Genomic DNA, 20,198 nt, shown 5'->3' on the forward strand with positions numbered 1-20,198 from the left:
CGATGAAGTGAGCTGTAGCTCACGAAAGCTTATGCTCAAATAAATTGGTTAGTCTCTAAGGTGCCACAAGTCCTCCTTTTTCTTTCTGCGAATACAGACTAACACGGCTGCTACTCTGAAACATGTTAACAGATTCTCCTTGAAAATCATTTGAGGCTGTGCAATGACCTAGTCTTGAATGGTTTTCTTAACCAAATTCTACCTCAATTCCACTAGGAGCTATGAACTATGCTTGCTGAACATGACTGTCAGATCAAGGTTGTGAAGGTCATTTCCAGAATGGTCATCTCTTGTGGTGTGTAGAGAGACACTAGATTTTTTTTTTTTTTTTTCCACTGCTAGAAGTGAGAAGTTTTAGGGTTTCTTGGAGGTTGAGTGATTTATCAGGATAATTACTACTTCTATCCTGGAGGTATGGGAATATTTAAGGATTATTATGTGCTTTGAAATCCTTACCAGGACCATATCATGTTTTGTGTTTGTGCAGCATCTAGCACTTTGTGGGTGCTACCAGAAACAACGTAACCAAACTTGTTAGACAACAGTGGCATAGGAAATGTATATTTTGTTTTGGATATCTTAACCTTTAGCTTTGTGTTACAAACACTTTTTTACTAGTTTATTTTGCAGTATTACCAAAGTATTGTAAATACTGTCCCTGTATTGCCTGTAATAGCAGATGCCACATAGGCTTCCATAAAACTCCTACAGGTTTCCAATTGTTTAATTTTGTCCATCTTCCTCCCTTCCAGGAAGATTAGAGATATCTGCCTTTAGAAAAAGGCTGCCAATGGATTCTCTAGTAGCAGTACTTAAGACTCCAAAATTGAAAAGTGATTGTGCTAGTTCACAAGATGTCCAGCTGTTGTAGACATATACAAGGGAAAATCCCACTAGTTATTTCTCTCTTTGGATCTGGGTTGCATCTGGAGTTGACATTTGAGTTGCTGCAGCTCCTGTTCCTGTTCTATAATGTTTACAAGAATCTGAGCCTGCTATTGAAAAGAGCTCAGAGCTCCCGTTAAGGCATGAAAATAAATGGCCAGTTTTTCAAAAGAGCTCAGCACATTGGGTAGACACTGGGTGTGGAGCTGTTTTGAAAACCTGGAGCAGTGCACTTTAGCAGGGGGGGCCTCAAGGAGTGGTCTTGTACATGTGATTTCACAAAGTTATTAACTTAATAAATTACCCACACTTAGGTATGTTCAGGATGCCCATTACCATGGTATCATAGCGCAACCAACTACATTTTATGACATTTTTTTCCCTCTTCACCTTTGTTCTTTTAAAGTTTAAATACAGATTTGTTTCCTCTTAATACTCTAGCATACATTTCTATAACATAGTTTTGTAGTAGAATAGCAAAGCCTATCTTAAACAGGTTTAACAAGTGACTTGTTTTAAAATCAAACTACATTGAGTCTGCTAATTTTGTGCTTCTTTACGTTCTGGATTAAAATAAGATGTTGAAAACATGTAATCCCCAAACTTTCTGAGGTTCTGAAATAGGTGTCACCAAATGAAATTAATAGGCAGGAGGTTTAAAACAAATAAAAGGAAGCATTTCTTCACACAACGCACAGTCAATCTGTGGAACTCCTTGCCAGAGGATGTTGTGAAGGCCAAGACCATAACAGCGTTCAAAAAAGAACTAGATAAATTCATGGAAGATAGGTCCATCAGTGGCGTCCCTAACCTCTGTTTGCCAGAATCTGGGAATGAGCGACAAGGGATGGATCACTTGATGATTCCCTGTTCAGTTCGTTCCCTCTGGGGCACCTGGCACTGGCCACTGTCAGAAGACAGGATACTGGGATAGATGGACCCTCGGTCTGACCCAGTAGGGTGGTTCTTATGTTTTCAGGCAAGTGACACTAGAACAGTGATCTCTTTCAGGGAATTAATAAGTGCACTCTCTTCTGAGCCTTATCTTGTAAGGGGCTGAGAGCACCTTTAACTCTGTGGTGCTTGTTATTTTGCAGAATTGAGCTCTTAAGACTGCAGCACATGCTAACGCTGAGGTGGGGGTGAGCAGCAGGCTGCTTACCAGCTAGCTAACATGGCCTCAGCCAAATGATAACATGACAGAAAGACAGATGTTGCACATGACTATAGGCTGCGGCAGAGAGGGTAGTTTAAGGTGAGTGTAGGATTGTAGCCACATCTGGTCACCACCTGGACAGACTGAGGTCAGGTCTACATTACAAACTTACATTGGTATAGCTACATTGCTCAGGGGTGTGAAAAAATCCACACCGCTGAGCGACCTAGTTACGCCAACCTAACCCGCAGTGTAAACAGCACTATGTTGACGAGAGGGCTTCTTCACTGACATAGCTACTGCCTGTCGTACAAGTGGATAACTACGTGGACAGGAGAAGCTCTCCCATCGGTGCAGTAGCGTCTTTACTGAAGTACTACAGTGGTGCTGGTTCACTGGTGCAGAGCTGTAACCCTCAATTAAATCACCACGCTTTTTAATAACCCTGGGGGAGGGATTGTTTGTAAAGCAGTTTAGTTGCAATTAAAGTAAAGCAAGTTCAAGAATAAGGCCTGGCCTAAATTAGAAAACTGTGTTGCTCAGGGATGTGAAAAATCCACATCCCTGAGCAATGTAGTTAAGCCAACCAAGTCCCTGTATCTTTTTTTTTTTTTTTTCTTTCCCCCTTCTCTCCAGGAAAGGCCAGACTTTGATATGTGAAAGTAGTTATTCCAAGGCTCTGTCTTTGTGTTAAAACTTCCTTGTGTAGACCAGGCCTAATGCTATACACTAGAAAATGAGGTTGGTTTAGCTACATCGGTCAGGGGCGTGGCATTGTTAAGACAACCTAAGTCCTTTTCTAGATACTGCTAGGTCGACCGAAGAATTCTTACATCAATATTGCAAACTCAGAGAGGTGGATTACTTACACTGTGGTTGTGCTGCTGTAACATTTTAAGTGTAGACAAGCCCTTAGTGTTGTAAAACATGCACAATGAGCTGTGTGAATGGGGCATAACACCATTAAAAATGCTTTTAAAGTGTGATTCTACTTTGAAAACAGACTTTGTGGAAATGATTCCATGGATTTCCAGGTTTGTTTTTTTTGTGTCTGGCGCATGAGCCAGTTTTACAAGTAAAAAGGCTCAGCAAACTCCCGTTGAGGTCTGTGAAGAAAATTAGGCTAATTGTGGACCATGAATCACCATCAATAAAGATTCTGCATTTGTAGTTAGCAATTCTGTTGCTGCAGCAACCAGGTTAGGATTCCTGTTCATGCTCCCAGGTTCACTGAAATAGTGCAATTAAATTGGGTCTGCTGGTGGTTGGCTTGTTTTCAAGCTCTGTCCATTTGCCTTTTCTGCCCTCAGGCAGCTTATTCATCCACTCCTGGGCCAGAAGTATACTAGTGCCTCATAGGACTAAATGCATAACTGTTTAATGAACATTAGCTGTGTGGCCTAAACTGACACAAGCCAGGAAATTCCAAGTTAAGAACTGGGAGTCTGCTTTAACTTGGAATTTCCTGGTTTCTGTCTAAATCACATGTTGCGTGTTCAGGGGGTGGGTTGTTGAATTCCTCTTTTAAAGAAACAACAACTGAGGTTATAAAAATATGCATTTACCTCGGAGCTTGGAAAGGTTCCCAGTTTGGTAAGCCTGTGTACTAAGAAATACTGTTGAAAAGTCAACATTTTAAACTGGGACCTTTTTTCTAATTAGCTATGCCACGTGCAGCAATGACTGTTCTGTGTATGTGCAATGGCCGAGTTTTATACTAGAGGGGATCTGTAATTTAAAAATAAAATGAAACTTAATACCCAATGCAGTTGGACCACACAAGGTTTATGGACTAATAATTTGTTAGACTTGTTAAACTGGAAGCAGAGTAAAGTTATAGGAGCACAAATCTGCTATAACCACTTTTTTCACTCTTGTACCTCAAATGGTATAATTGATTCCCCCTGCCTTTATTAATTTTTGTCTAAAACTTCACTCTGGGACAGAAACCTCATAACCCCATGTTTGTCTGGAATGGTTTTTATTGCCAAGTTATAAATTCCTGGAAAAATGCCATTTTATATCTAACATTGACAGAACTTTAACTATTGTCCCATGAATACCTGCCTTTAATGGCTACAGCCCAGTAATCACAGTAGTAATGTGATAGTCAAGGTTGAAAGAGCCCGTTTTTATTTTTCAATTACTTGAATTCTAGTTTGGGGCTGAACTTTTCCCTTGTTTCTGACCCATGTATGTTTTGGAAAGTCATGATATCTGTTCAGATCTTTTAATAATACTTGCATAGCAGTTTTCATTTAAAGATCTCAAACCTGATTAATTTAACCTCACTACTCTCTTGGGAGATAGCTAAGTATTATCCCTGGTTTGCAGAGAGGAGAAACTGAGGCTCAGAGTTTAAGGTCCTGTCTGTGTTACCCCAGTCCAATTGTTTCTCTTACATCAGGATGCAACCTAGTTAAATTGCATCTGGACCTTTCAATATAGGGTGACATGGTCTAGTCTTTTAACATAGTCATGATTTCAAACTCTGAGCCTCGTTTTCTCTCCTCTGTAAAACAGAGATAATATTTGCCTTCCGAGGAGGATAGGGCGGTTATATCCATTGGTATCTGTAAAGGCGATGGTTGTAGAATTGGTTCAAGAACAGTCAAGCCCTCTCTACACGGAGGAAACTGTTTTTAAAAAAAAAAAATGGCACCATTGCGAATGTTCAGCTCCACTGCTGCTGGAAGCCCTAATGTAGACGGACCACTGGCATTTAACGCCATATGATAACCCTTGCTCATCCATGCTGTGGCTTCCAACATTGCTAACCTTTGTGGTGCTGAACTAGAGTTCAGAATTTCTATAAAAATGCCCCTGGCATACGTAGGGCCCCGTTGTTGTTGTAACTGGGTCCCCAGATGTGGTTGTATTTGTAGTTCTAGATGGGGGCATTCCTGCTGGGCAAATCCACAGAATATGTCTATTTACTGAACTCTGCATCCAGCCCAGGGTAGACAGGCCTTCCAGAGATTAAAGTGGATCAGTTTAGCTATCATCAACAGCTCAACTGGAAATACCAACTCACTTCAAAAATCTTGCAATTCTGGACAAAGTCACTTTGTCAAGTCCTTAAATGACAGGCTCATAGTCTTGTTCACGCTCATTCTTCCCCTTCTGTTTATAGTGGCCTTTTAAGCCCTGATCCTGCAGTGAGCTCTGACCATGGATCTCTCTGCAAGGTCGGCGCTTTAGTGACAAGAGTTGGAGAAACCTTAGAGGGTCCCAAATGGGTGGGTGATACCTTGGCTGGGAGCAGTGCTGAAGCCTGCATCAGTGCCAACAATTAACAACATTTCACTTCCGATTTGCAGGAATTGGGTGGCCTTGGTGCATTAGGTGGAACTTCCTGCGCTATGGGAAAGAAAACCAAGAGGACAGCAGATAGTTCGTCCTCTGAAGATGAGGAGGAGTATGTTGTGGAGAAGGTGCTAGACAGGCGTGTTGTGAAGGGTCAAGTGGAGTATCTTCTCAAGTGGAAAGGATTCTCTGAGTAAGTCCAACTTTCCTTCTGACTTGGGCTATCTTCTTTAGCAGCGCTCCAGGCAGTGCTTCAAATTTGACCTTTGCTGCCCTCATTCAAGCTTTCCTAAACACCTTCAAGGGTGGAGCTTGCCTTCTTCACTCCAGATAAGAGTGGCGTGCATCCATTTAAATGAGTGGGTCACGAGGAGAGGGCCTGGGATTGTGAGTGGGTTGTGAAACACTGGCAAAAGTTACTTTCCCTTTGGCATCTGCGTTCCCTCTCTCACTTCATGGAGTTGGTAGTTCCACTTGAGTTGTTCACCAGCACTCTCGTCTATAGTCTTCCTCCTCACTTGAGCACCAGTGACTGACTCCCGGGTGAAGGTGCACCTGAGCAGTTATTGTCTAGACTTATTGTGGAGATGCTATTAACTGCAGCTTGGGTAAATGGCTGTTTAGAAGAGGGATACTTCAAGTGCCTTTTTAAAAAAATCTCCCCTTTAACTTCCTCTTAATCTGCCCCAATGGGGAAACTTTTTGCAGGTTGTGTGTCCTGTGTGTTTTTCATGGCTTTTGGCCAGACCATTGGGGAATCTAGTAGTCTACTGTGAAGCACAGCCATGACTGAAAATGTGCAAGGTTTTTATCTTGGCATGGGTTGTTTAAATGGATGCACACCGCTTTATACTGCGGGCGGGGGCAGAACATTTAACACAGATGATCAGAAAGGAAGGTTCTGGGGGGAGGGATTGGGAAGTATGTATTTGCATAGAAAATCTGGTAGAACCTTGTTTAGTCAAACCTGGTTTATCCATACGTCGTCACTTAAGATAATGACCTCCATTATCACTGCAGTGAAGAGCTCTGCAGACTTCCAGGTGATTCTAGAATAATCAAATGCATTCTCTGTCTCCTGTTAGTCTGAGATTATGCTTCATTTTGAAATCTTCACCTTATGAGTCACTTAGCAACATGGCAATCTGTGTTCATGAAGTGCAAGGGTATCTAAAGTATTGATACTGCAGGTGTCTGGGCTCCCAAAGGAAATGGGGAACTCAGCTTAAAACGCTTGCTAACAACTAACTAACTTTGCCTTAGAGTAGGTCAATATCTATGATCTTTGGATGGCAGCATTAAAACTTCTCCACCTCTGTTTTGATCGTTGTTGCCCATCTTTTCCATGGCAGGGAACACAATACTTGGGAACCTGAGAAGAATCTGGACTGCCCCGAGCTGATTTGTGAGTTTATGAAAAAATATAAAAAAATGAAGGAGGGTGAGAACAACAAATCAAGAGAAAAATCCGAAAGCACAAAGAGGAAATCCAGCCTCTCCAACAGTGCCGAGGACATCAAAACCAAAAAGAAGAGGGAGGTGAGCTTGCAGGATTTTCCTTCACCCCATTCCGCCACAAGTTTCTAGCAAAGCAGCGAGCCCTGTTCTGCACAGAATATATTGATCTGTGCTGGTGGAAACCATCTCCTACCCGCAACCTCCTAAAAATTACATGAGAGAATTATAAAAACGAAAGAGTCAAGAGGGTGTATTCTGTTAGGCAAACTGGCATAGAGCAACACCTCAGTTTGGCTGTGCTTCAGTCTGCCAGCTTTGTACAACTTTCAGGAAAGCTGCCCTAGAATAGGATGAACTAAATGCTGCCGCTGACTCCAAAAAATTGAATCACTAAAAATAATTAGGGTCTTAAATATAATAAAGATTAATAAACAAACAAGGAGCAAACTGCAGGCTAGGACACAAGAAATACAGCTTATTGTTTGACTGAAGAAAGAGACTTTAAATGCTGATTTAAGCTTGACATAAGTGTTTTAAAGTAGATCTTGCCTTAAAACAATACGTGCCTAAAGCAAGAGGCTTTCCTGTATGTCTCAGTCTGCAACAGTCATTTGGGGCTCTAGGGAGGATGCAGCAGTAAAATGCCTGCTCTCGCTGCTCTTAAGTGTTTCTCAAGCATTCATTCACTGTCATATCTAGGAGCAGATTTTAGGGAAAAGTTCATTGTGGGGTTTTTTTTACATTTCTATCTGTTTGTTGTAATTTCAATTTAAAATTCGTATTTATATTGTACTATGTGCAGTGACTAAGAGGCTACATTAACTATCTTGAGCCCAAATGCATTTGAATATCTAGAAGGTCTGGCATAGTTAGGATTCCAAGCAACTTCTGTGCAAAGTAGGACCCATCTCCTCTGCCCTTCCCTTGCTTTCGTTATTGATTACTGCCTCCCACTGGAATGTTGCTGGGCACTTCTGCTCTTCTCTTTGGAGAGTTGTTGCAGCATCTCCTGAAAGATGCATCTCTTTGTGCAGTTGACAAGACATGGTCTCCTCCTGACACCCACAGCTGGGTGTTGTACAGATCTCCACTGTGACAGCTCTGGCTCCTGAGTGTTTGGCCATGGACTCGGTCATCTGTACCAGCCAATAGTTGCCATGAAATACATTTTCCAAGATGGGCCTAGTTAGTAAGGGCTTCAAAGGTCAGAGGTGAAATCCTGGCCTCCTTGCAATCAGTGGCAAAACTCCCATTGATTTCAATATGGCCTAGATATCACTCCAGAACCTTGTACCTTTAAAGTAGACCTGGGAAACCAGAGTAACTTTTATGGAGGTCATGGCCTTAGCCTCGTTGAGACAAATATTCACAGCTGTGAAGATCACAAAAGACTGACAGGCCTTTCTAATCTGTTAGCAAATATTTAATGAAACCCAGCCATTTAATTTTCAAACTCTGGAGGCCAGAACTACAGTATAGGCTGACGGACAGTAATTGCCAGGGAAACTGGGGAAGGTCAAGCAGCTATAGAGGGAGTATCATGTAGCCCTACTTACCCAGACTATGGAGGTGGTGGGGTGGACCTTTCATGGTCAAGAGAGGAAAGGAAATCAAGGAATACAACAGAGCGGCAGAAACATGGTGCTTTCTCTTAGAACAGGAGCTCTGTGTTTCAAAGTGCTGCACAGACTTTTAACCACCATTAAAAGCCAATGGGGCATTGAAAGTAAATCCCCAGACGTGGCTTTGAAAATGTAGGAAATCCAGACAGGATGCTGGAGGTAATGATGCCTGTTGGTTAAATTACTGTCACTGCAAGCACCTTGATACTCAATTATGATGAGGGCAAGGGGGCCTTGTTGGCTGAAGTATAAAATAAAAATGTTGACTCCCTTTTTTAAAAAAAAAAAAAGGTTTCCCAGTTGTGCAGTCCAATGCACAAAACGTGAGAAGATGGGTTGTTAAAGCCCATCTTTGTGGAAAAGACTAATATATGGAATCTTACATAAATGAGGAACCGTTGAGCAGTATTTTATGTCTCAGATTTTCCTTTCCTGAAGAAACTCTCCTGCAGAACTGTCTTCTCGTTGCTTTTTTTACAACCTTATTTGAAGAAATGCCCTGCCCTTTACAGCTGTGTCTGTACAAAGTTATGGCTAAGTCATTGGAGATTCAAACCCATATTGCTACTGTCTGCCGGTAATGAAATCATAAGGGGTAATAAGGTCATATATTTCATATCCAGAAGGTTACCCTTAGTGTGTAGGGATTACAGTTTTATAACCCATTATGTATCCTATTTAAAGTTTTGGAACTAAAGCTTTCCACCAGTACAATGAGCAGTTTGATTTCTGCAGCTTAGCTGAAGCATTTTGTCTTCTGATTCCAATGTTCTAGCTTGGCACAGTTTCCCAAAGAGATGATGCAAATATCAACACACACTGGTATGGGTCTTAAAAATCCATGCCATGCTTGCATCCACCAGTACTTTTCATGGCAATTGCCATGTATCTGAAGCTGGAGTCTCCCCTGCTGTGTTACCTCAGCCATGATAGTCCATGATCGAACATTAAAAGGCTGGAGACTTGCATACATCTTCTGGGGGCAAAAAAGGAATAGCAGATATTTCTTAATCATTGTTACAAGGGACATTGTTTTGAAATCTAGATAATTTTTAAAAAAAAGAATTGAAAGTAGTTTGAGATAATGTACCTGTCCCCAAGTCCCCTGTCAATTTCTGTGGTTTAGTCACACTTTCTAAAAAATGTTTTTTTCCTCTCCTTTCTTGTGTAAAGACAAAAGGGGAAGCTGGATAATTTATAGGAGAAACAGTGAAACTGATGATACACAAAGTGTTGTGAAATGCACAAAATATACTCTTGGGAAATTTCCCCCCTCTAATCTTTCAGTGATGGTAATCTCAGTTATTGCATGTCACAATAATAGGGCCACTATTTCAAACAGAAATATGATTTGTTTGTTAAGCTGTGCCTCTTACACCATGTGATCTCTTGTGTGGCACCTGCAGTAAAACATCCTTGAGGTACACATCTTTGTTTACCCCTAGAATGCTCCTCTACCCTCCACATCTCAGCTAGATCTAGTAGCTGAGCTGTCATTGATAAGACTTCCCTGTTTTAACCAAATATACCACAGAATGTTTAGGGTTAGATTTTTAGAAAGCGCTGAGTACCCCTGTTTGGGGTCAAACATATATTTTTGAATGTGCTTAGCTGCTGTGTAGGCACCTAAATGAAGTGGAGAGACTTTCAAATGCGCCCAGCTCCCATTGTTCTCAAAGGCAGTTGTTTGGGTGCTGAGCTCCTTTGAAAATTTAGCCCTAACGCTGTAGTATTGCAGCTGAAGATAGTGATGAGTTCCAGCCATGAAGTTCTCCTCCAGACCCACGCTCTTCTAAAGTTGGACAGTGTTCAGGTCCGTCCTTTGGTTTAGACCTATTTCTAATATAAAAACTAAACGCCTGTTGCAGTGCAAATTGTGATGCAGTAGCTTAGATTTTTTTGTATTTTATTCGTTTACTGAAATTGGTGCATTCCCAGTGGGTCTCCTAGTCACTAGTGAAGTAGCCAGATTTTGCTTGGGTCTGTATTCTCTCATTACCCTCTGAGCGTTTCTTCATTTGGCAAATGTTTTTAGTGCATCTAAAGCCAAACTGGCTGCCTCTTTGTTTGCCTCTTGATCTGCATAGCAGCATCTGTTGTACAGCATGGCAAGCAGCAAACATGCGTATCTGAGAATAACATGTGCTCCTGCAATGAAAGAGAGAACCTTCGCCCCAGACACTATGGCCTGTGGTGACTGAAAGCTGTCAGGCCACCTAACAGCCATCAGATGGTATGTGCGAGGAGCTGCATCACCCCTGCCTCCCTCACGCACTCACAAGCCCCATCTCAGACTGTTAGTAAAAATGTACAAATTGTCCCATTGTTGGCGGCCTCAGCCCAGAGACCTCATGGACAGAATCAAACTCTCCTCTTCCTTTGGAGTTGGTGGTAGGCTCGAGAAGCTAGCATCCCTGTAGCCAGAGCTATACCTCTTCTGGGGAGAGCAGACTTTGATCTTTGGGGATGTCTGTTATCAATCCAGGACCTCTCACCAGCTGTTAATTTAAACTGATTGCCCTAAAATAGGGGCTTGGCTTTATGGATTTCCTTGTTTTCCCCTCTCTCCGTGTTCATTATTATTATTGACTCATGAATTGTAGATTCCAAACAATGACTTGGAGAAGTTAAGGAGTCTAGCCATCTTTTTATAACCTCACCATATTTCTACATGTCAGAGGGTTGCCAGTGCCCTTTTAAGCCTGCTTCATTCTAAATTGTCAGGATGTAAAGAAACAGCCAAAGATAATATAAATCATTATAATTTTTTTTTCAACCCATTCTATCCTTGCCAGAGCAACGATATTGCCAGGGGCTTTGAAAGAGGATTAGAGCCAGAAAAGATCATCGGTGCCACAGACTCCTGTGGAGATTTAATGTTCTTAATGAAATGGTAAGTCCCGGAGTATCGTCATCCCTCCCCCCGCCCCCCTTTCAGATTAGTAGCTTGGATGGTTTTCTGGTCTGTGCTCTCGTCTAACACACCCAGGGAAGGAATGGTCCCAAGTGAGCCACTGTAGTAAACAGGACTAGGGCAGCTAGGTAGCTCCACTTTCTTTTGTGTGGCTTCATTCTCTCTCATTCAGGCTTGCCCCTCCTATCTTAGGTTTTACCTCTGCTGTGCCACTGACCTGGTGTTCACTGGTTTGGGGGCTGGCTCGCTCCCCTGTCCCAGAACACAATCAAGTTCAAGCTTCCTGCTGGAACCAGCAACTAGGCAGTTTCCAACTCTGCTCCTCCTGACCCCACCCCACCCACCCAGTGATAGTGCACAGGAAATCCTTTGAAAGAGATTCCCATTTGGCTTTCTTGGTTCCTTTGCTTTTCTCAGCTGGATTGGCATCTTGCTGGGCCAATGTAGCAGGCAGCTAGTGGCCCCTCCCCCACCCTCTGCAAAGACAAAGAGCTGGGAGCTTCAGGCACAGCAATCCTGCAGCTTTGCTAGGCAGGAGAAGGCTGCAGCTTTGTTTTGCCTGCCTACTCCAGTTCCCAGCCCTGCCGTAAAGAGTTCCCTGGCTCGTGGCACCTGCCCTCGTTGGCCCAGAGTCCAGCACAGAGTGAGCCCTGGCTCTGCTTTGGCTTTTCTGAAACCCAGCAGGACAGAAGCAGATTCCCTCAATTCCCTCACATCAGCAGGCAGAGTCTTGTACTTCCCACAGGTCTCAGGGTCCTCTGCCCGCAATATGCACCAAATCTAAACATTATAAGGACAAAGTGACGCACTCTGGTTGTTGCTCTTACAGCTGTTAATTGAGCCTATCTTCTGGTAAGCTCTTGTGCATATAGAAATCCAACAGTTCTCTTTGTTCTGTACTCGCTAGTTAAAGGTGAAAAAGCACCTTACGCATACATTACCAGGTGGCTAAAGATGTTGTATTAGAGGAGTGTAACGATAAAAGCTTATTAAGAGTGAGCACACTTCTACATTGTAAATTCACGTGCTGTATGAAGAAATGAGTAAGGCAGCAACTTGGTCATCTTGCAGGCTTTTGCCAGATGCTGCAAACAAGGAGTGAAGGCAACATCTGCAGAGGCCTCTCTGGTCCTGGGATATTGTCTTTACAAATGGAAAACAAAAGTTTTGCCTCTAAAACATTCACTCTGATCTCAGCCAGGGGGTTTTGCTGCTGCCATTTCTGCACTGGGGGGAGAACATCTGCACTTTGACTGTTCAGTCTTGTCCTAATTCACCGTTACCCTTCTACATTTTGGGTCAGATCAGTAGAAGAGTTACACTGCTGTGTTCTGCAGATGGATTTAATTGGGGAAGTTAATAATTAAGTGGGCTTTCAGGTTTGGATACCTTCTCACTGGGTTGTGTTCCTGAAGGTAGAGCCAGCCCCTGATATGGTGATTGACAGGTCTCCTCCTGCCACCTCAGTTGCACAGCACAGATTACACCCGGTGTAGGAATGGTGATACTTCGGGAAGAAGGTGTGCATAAAAGTATCCTATATAAATGGACTATGTTTATGGAACAGAGGTGGAAACTGCAAGTGATCCCACAAGATGAAGATGGCAAAATCTTGGTAGATGAGAGAGGCAGGGAGAGAGAGCTCCCTGGTGAGGGGTGGATACTAAACTAATGTTGTTCTTAACATTACCAAAGTGGACAGCATTACATTGATTGGGGTGGAAGGTGATCGTGGGGAGCAGGAAATGAAGTTTCCTATAATCCAGTACATGAATTGAATTTATCTGGCAGTTTTACTTGCTGGTAGCGCTGGGGCAGCTGTTGCTCCACTATTCAGTTCTTCTTCAAGTAGCGTCCCGGCGGGTGCTCCACTGTAGGTGTGCTTGCGTCCCTGTGCTGCCGATCAGAGAACTTCACATGAACTGTCTCTCCCTTCCCCCAATGGGGTGTGCCCAGCTCACCGGGCTTCAAGAAGTCCCTCTCTTGTAAAGTGGCTGTCCCTATCGCAGACAAGCACTCCCAATGTATTCGCTGCCTTGGGGAAGGACAGATCCAACAAAAGTGTGGTCTTTGCCAGCAACTCAGGCCCCCGTCCTCTAAGAATAGAGAGCTCAGGCAGGTTATCTTCATGGAGTCAGCTCTCCGACCCTCTCCAGACCTGCACCACAAGTCACCTGGCAGATGTGAGTCTTCTCGACAACCCTTAACACTTAAAGACTGTGGGTCAAAGAAAAAAGCTGCTTCTCACAAATCATCAAAAAAGAGAGCGAGAAGTCCCCACAGTGAGCACCGAGATAGCTGTAAACATTCTCTGGCAAACTCAGTATCCTCAGTACTGCTGGCACCGAGACCTTTTCAGTCCTGTTCCTATGGCTCATGGAAGTCCTCAGTGGCAGGTACCGTTGATAAGCCTTTGGACCCGATGGGCATGGGCGCTGAGTCAGTGGCACCGAGGAACAAACACAGGAGTAAGCTCTCCTCCAGGAAGGCATTACTGGTACGCGATCCTGCATTGGTACCGTACTTGATGCTTCATCCAGCACCAGAGCAACTGGTACTGCCTAGATCCCGTCCCTGTCCCATCCCCCCCCGGCACTGCTGAATTCCGACACTCCAGGGACCTCTGTAACAGACATGCTGAGATGGTCTCCTCTTTAGTGCCGGTACCGCCACACAGAGTTTTCATTCGGCACAGGAGTCTTCCCCGCTGTCCTGCTATGCTCCCCCGCCCTCCAGTGAGGGCTCGGACAGTGAAGCTGAGGAGATGACATCTCAATACTCCTCACAGGCTCCTTGTGGTGCCCAATATCAGAAGAGCCCTCAAGGATACCCTCAAATGGCCCCACCACCTTGATATGGCAATCCATGAGCACCACCACTGATGTCTATGCCACCACCCCAGTGGCCATACTGGGACCGTTGGCCTGCATATCACCACCATGCCTTTTGAACCTCTAGCCCCACTCGAGAACCCATGAGTTACACCCCTTCGGCCGCGATGTCCTAGGCCTCAGAACCACTGGAAGAAATTGTGGAGGAATGAGGGTGGCATTGATGAAGAAGTGACCCTGAGGACAATTTCCTCCTCTTCCCCGGATGATGCCGTTATGCCTCCCCCGCTGTTTCTGGCATACAATTTTTCCTCTTCCAGGACCTAGCAAGATGTCCTAGCAAGGGAGACCGAATTCCTCTTTTCCCACCCTCCACTCAACTCCATTGTGGTGGATACTGTTAACTCCCATGGCTGTCAACACCAAATGAGGTCCACTCCCTATGATGGACTGGAAGCGTTTGGATCTTTTTGGGAGGAAGGAGTACTTCTTGGCCACGCTCCAATTGAATCGCCCTCATGGTGAAATACAACTACGTAAACTATTCAAAACTGAATGATTTTATTGAATAGCTGCCCAAGTCACATTGTGACCAATTTAAGGTCATCGTTCAGAAGGGACAGCTAGAAGCAAAGACAGCACTATCATCTGCATTTGACACAACTGACACTGCGGCCAGGTCCATCTCCACAGTGTGTTGCTTTTCACCACCAACACATTGCTCATAGGGTGGTGCACGTTGCCACCTGATGTGCTGGGGTCTCATTGAGCCTGCCCTTTCCACCAGCCTTACGACACAAGGCAAAGGGTCACTCACAAAGATATCCCTTCATCAACCTCCTCAAACTAAGAGGAGTCAGGAATGCCTGCGCCCACTTCCTCCTGCTGATCAAAGGACCACAGACGAGTCCTAACAGACAGTGTAGCCTGCCTGCATGTACTACATAAATTGACAAGGGGAAGCCTGGTCACCCTCCCTCTGCGTGGAGGCAATGAGACTGTGGAACTCCCGCAACGTCACACTGGCAGCAGCCTACCTCCTGGGCACATAAAACTCAATAGTGGACAGTCTTAGTTGCAAATTCCCACTGTGACAGGTTGGACCTCCCTTTTGGGGTGCTACCTGATGTGCTGGGGTCTCACTGAGCCTGCCCTTTCCACCAGCCTGGGTTTCCTCACCCTGTTCTTGCTGTGCTAGTCTCTCAAGCCTTCTCCAGCACACACATAGGTAAGGCCATAACCTGCTGCAGAGACGGACTGAAATCAGCTCTGTGTGGGAGGACGTAGCTAGGAGGATGGCCAGCACTCACATGCACACCTCCTTTGGGATATAAACCCAAAATAATAATGTCTTGTACTGAATAGAAAGATCTGCACAAACTGGGTTTTGAAATAGACAAGAAATACCTTTATTAACTACAAAAGGTTTATAAGGGATAGAAAACAGAACAAAGCAGATTACTGAGCAAATAAAACAAAACATGCAAACTAAACTTAACACACTAAAGAAACAGGCTACAAAATGTAATTTTTCACCCTAAATGTTGTTTTAGGTAGGTTGCAGAGTTTCTGTAGCTTAGGGTTCCAGTTATTTCTTTAGGCTGGACCCCTGTCTCAGCCTTTCCCTTCAGGTGTTTTTAGCATTCTTCCTTCTTGGATAGGGAGGCAATGGAGAAGAGTCCTGATAGCATTACTTCCCAGCCATAAATAGAATTTACATAAGGCGGGAATCTTTTGTTTCCACTGGAAAAATACCAGCAGTGTCCAGGGTGGTACTCCATATCAGGTGACCTCATCAGATGACCCTGCAGTGTCAAAGCAACATCCCAGGAAGCTCCTCAGAAAGGTGGGAGATTAATATCTTCAAAGTTCTATTGTCCTTAAATGGTTCATTCAGGCTGATTGCTTACTGTCTGGTGGGTGTTCCCCCTCATGTACACACAGTTGTAATTGTTACATAGTCAATATTCCTAACTTCAGATACAGAAATTATACATGTATGCAAATTGGATAAACACATTCAGTAGATCATAACCTTTTCAATGATGCAAGATGGGTCATGTGAGGCATAAAACATATCTTAGTTATGCTATATTCATATCACAACAATATTTCTATGAAGAATATGGGTGTAATGTCACACCCACATGACCACAAGTGAGAGCTAAACCCAGTAGTACTTCACAATCTATTTGGTCACTGGGAACACCGACCACAGTCTTGTTTGCCACTTACCTGTACAAGAAATGTACATGCTACTGCTCTAGAGCAGGGATAAGACAACACTCCCAAGGTGATGCTCTCCTCCTCCTCCCCTGGGATGGGGACCTTCTTTATGTCTTTCCTTCTTTTCCCCTACTATTGAAGGTTCTGCTGAAAATAAAAAGAAATGGAGCACACGCCAGTCTGATCGCTCCTACTTGGCTGAGACACACCGTGGTCCCTTAACTGTCACAGTGCATAACGTGCCTGACGATCCCTCTCCCTGCACTCCGTACCTCCTCTCCCAGGACCTACATCCTGGCTTGGGGGTTCTCTGCCTTAAGGCATGGATCCTTGGTTCAAACACGTAGAAAACTCCTGTTTGAACGATGTGCAAGAGGTGGTATTACACAGTAGAAAGTCCTCAACACAAGGTACTTAAATCCAAAAATGGTCCAGGTTTCGGATTTGGTATACTTCACAACAAATCTCCCCAACATCCGTGACTATTCCACACATCTTAGACTATGTTCTGGCCCTAAAAATATTGGGGCTGTCTCTGAGCTCTCTCTGAGTCCACCTAGCAGCGCTAACAGCCTTCCACTATCCAGTAGAGGGGTGCTCAGTGTTGTCACACCCAACCACCAAAGCATCCTCAAGGGTACAATGAACCTTTTCCCACAACCTCAACTTCCTACTCCCACATGGGACTTAAATATGACTAGGGACTGACTAGGCCTCCCTTCGAACCCATGGCCACCTGTTCGCTTACATACCTGTCAGTGACAACGGCCTTCTTGATAGCAATTACCTCAGCCAGGAGAATAGGTGAAATAGTGGCTCTGCTGGCACATCCCCCCTTCAATGGTATCCTTTTAGGACATGGTTACGCTCAGGCTGCATCCAAAATTCATTCCGAAGATAACTTAAGGTTGATTCATCTTTCAACCTTCTATCCCAAACCTCACCAAGACAACAGGGAGGCTAAATTACACACTCCAAATGGCAGGAGAGCCCTAGCCTTCTGCCTGGGCAGGATGAAAGCTTTCAGAAAGTTCCCCAAGCTTTTCCTTTCCATTGTGGACAGATCCAGGGGCTCACCAGTATCAGCCCACGACTCTCCAAGTGGGTCTTGAACTGCATCAGACAATGTTACCAAGTTCGCAGTATGACCCCTCCAGATACTACTCTTACACACTCCACAAGGTTGATCTCCTCATATATCGCCTTTTTCAAGAATGTTCCTATCTCCGAGATCTATAGAAGTGTGACATGGGCTGTGACTGGAGTCCTGGGGAGCCACGATGAAGTTACTCAGTTAGGGTGAACCCCAAAGAATGGGGCAGACAGTCCGCAAAGCTGGTGGATATTCCAGTACTTAGATTTACCAAGCCAGCACAAAACAGCTTCTATAATACCTCACTGGTTACCCAGAAGCCAACAACACAGTTCACTTAAAGCAACCCAGCCTCAGGCCTCCACCGAGACACCCAAGTGAAATATGATGAGGATCTTATTCATCATATTAAAAAGTTCTACCAATCCCAAATGATAGGACACATTACCTCCCAGGTTAATGAATATTTCAGATCTTACCGAATTATGCGCTTACAGCCAATTCTTATTAACTAAACTAAAATTTATTAAAAAAGAAAAGAGTGAGTATTGGTTAAAAGATCAGTCTACGTACAGACATGAGTACAGTTGTGAGATCAGATTCATAGTATAGATAGTGAGTTTTGTAGTTGCAAAGAGTTCTTTCAGAATTAGTCCATAGGTTATAGTCCAATGTTCATATTCAGGGTGATCCAGATTAGGACTGGAGATCTCAGCCTTATGGCTTAAACTTCCCCTTCATGAAGCATTAAGCACATCTGAGATAAAAAGGATCAGGATCCAAAGGGTTTTTATACAGTTCCAGGTCATCTTTGGCAACTCGGAGTCCTTAGGCAAACAATAGGCAATTATGGAGCTTTTGAAGTTGACCTATTTCCTAAGCATCACCGGTAATTAGCTACACAGATTATCATGAGGCGGTTGCCGGTTTTCCACCATTCTCAGGTGATTTGCTATACATTTCAAAGAGAGATGAATACAGTGATTATGGTTCATTTAAATGTTAGTATTTCCCATTGAACTGTCTGTTTACATAGCTAACATCTAACGATATGAGTACACACATACAATTAGTATCACCTCTGATTTCTAACTGTATAGGTTTGCATTTCAAATTTCTAGCCTAACCACCATGGAATGGCCCTAATTACCATTTGCATACTTTTCTACATGTCTCTAAAGGCTGACTCTGGGTCATTTAGCCTGCGAGCTGCTTAACTCTTTCTGGCCATTCATTACACTTTTTGTATAAGATTTGTTGCAATTATATAACAGTGGTAGCAACAATGATTTGCATTATTATACTCTAATCAGATAATGTCACATGGGCGTCAGTCCACACTTTCGCAGAACGTTATGCGATCACTGGGGACTCTGCCTCCAATGCCATTTTCAGCTCCATAATACTGTCATCTGTAACTGACCTGACTCTGAAGTTCCAGCCCTCCAGAACGGGTACTGCTCGAGAGTCACCTACAGTGGAATGCCCATAGGGACACTACTTGAAGAAGAAGTTACTCACCTGTGCAGTAATGACCCACCCTCCTCCCCTCTACTTCAGAGTTCTTGTCAATGACCGCGGAAGAGAAGGAACTGAGGGGGCTTAGCCCGTGCACGTTGATTAGCCTCATGGCTCAGCATGAGGAGAAACAGCACGCGTGGGCCCAGTAGACACTGCTACCAAAGTTCTCTGATCAGCAGTGCAGGGACACAAGCACACCTACAGTGGAGCACCCATAGGGACACACATCTCAAAGAGTCATTGTTACTGGACAAAGTGAGTAACTTCTTCTTTTATGTTTATGGTGAATGTACAGTTTAACAGGACATTTCTTGCCTTACGTATATGGGTATCGTTGTGTTGGCTGTTCCACCCCAGAGACGATTGCTTGTGCTGCACAAAACAAGAAATTGAAAGGGCACTGTATTGGTCCCCAAGCTAGTGCAGGTCTGTGGAGAGTTCCTAAGGAATGCTATAACTCACCAACACCAATGGTAGTTGGGGTGGTCAGTGTTTAGTCACATGCTAAAGTGATTTTGGGAATGGAAAGCATTCCATAGAAACCGAAGCTGCTTAATAGTCTAGCATTGACATCTGACTAAACTTGTTTCTGTGAGCCGCATTCACAGTGCTATGTGCTTTCAAGGCACTGTCCAAAACTAATCTGCACACTGAGTGAGAAGGATAATCTAGTGGACAGGAATTTAGGAGACCTGGGTTCAGTTACTCCCAGACTCCTTTTGTGTCCTTGGGCAAGTCACTTAGTCTCTCTGCCCTACAGGTTCCCATCTGTGAAATGGGTACGATGCTTCCCTTCCTTCCAAGGGAGCTGTGGAGATCACACCCATTAATGGCTGGGAAGTGCTCAGGGGTTGTGTGAGAAGAGCTATGTATATACATAAAGAGACAGACACACATCCTGTGAAGGAGGGAATGTATCTCTGCGTGTGTGTGTGTGTGTGTGTGTGTGTGTGCATGTTCACGCTGTTCCTCACAGCAGAGTTTTATAGTCCTATTACAGTAGAACCTCAGAGTTACGAACACCAGAGTTACAAACTGACTAGTCAACTGCACACCTCCTTTGGAACCGGAAGCACACAATCAGGCAGCAGTAGAGACAGAAAATAAAAGCAAACAGCGTACAGTACTGTGTTATACTAAAAATATAAAAGGAAAGTTTTTAAAAAAAATTTGACAAGATAAGGAA

The 20,198-nt window shown here is 43.9% G+C and overlaps 1 protein-coding gene across 3 annotated transcripts in view; it reads left to right on the forward strand.

The window, feature by feature from the left end:
* Positions 1 to 20,198, forward strand: part of CBX5 (chromobox 5) — a 60,005-nt gene that overhangs the window by 30,081 nt on the left and 9,726 nt on the right. For 2 of the 3 annotated variants that reach the window (XM_077838188.1, XM_077838190.1), the window contains exons 2-4: positions 5,362 to 5,540; positions 6,700 to 6,886; positions 11,223 to 11,320. In XM_077838188.1, the coding sequence (XP_077694314.1) occupies positions 5,362 to 5,540; positions 6,700 to 6,886; positions 11,223 to 11,320 (464 nt within the window). Of the gene's footprint in view, positions 1 to 189; positions 296 to 5,361; positions 5,541 to 6,699; positions 6,887 to 11,222; positions 11,321 to 20,198 lie in introns of those variants that run through there. The other variant, XM_077838191.1, reaches the window with a different exon arrangement.

This window comes from Eretmochelys imbricata, chromosome 20 (assembly GCF_965152235.1).
Source record: "Eretmochelys imbricata isolate rEreImb1 chromosome 20, rEreImb1.hap1, whole genome shotgun sequence".
In the NCBI taxonomy this organism is placed as follows: Eukaryota; Metazoa; Chordata; order Testudines; family Cheloniidae; genus Eretmochelys; species Eretmochelys imbricata.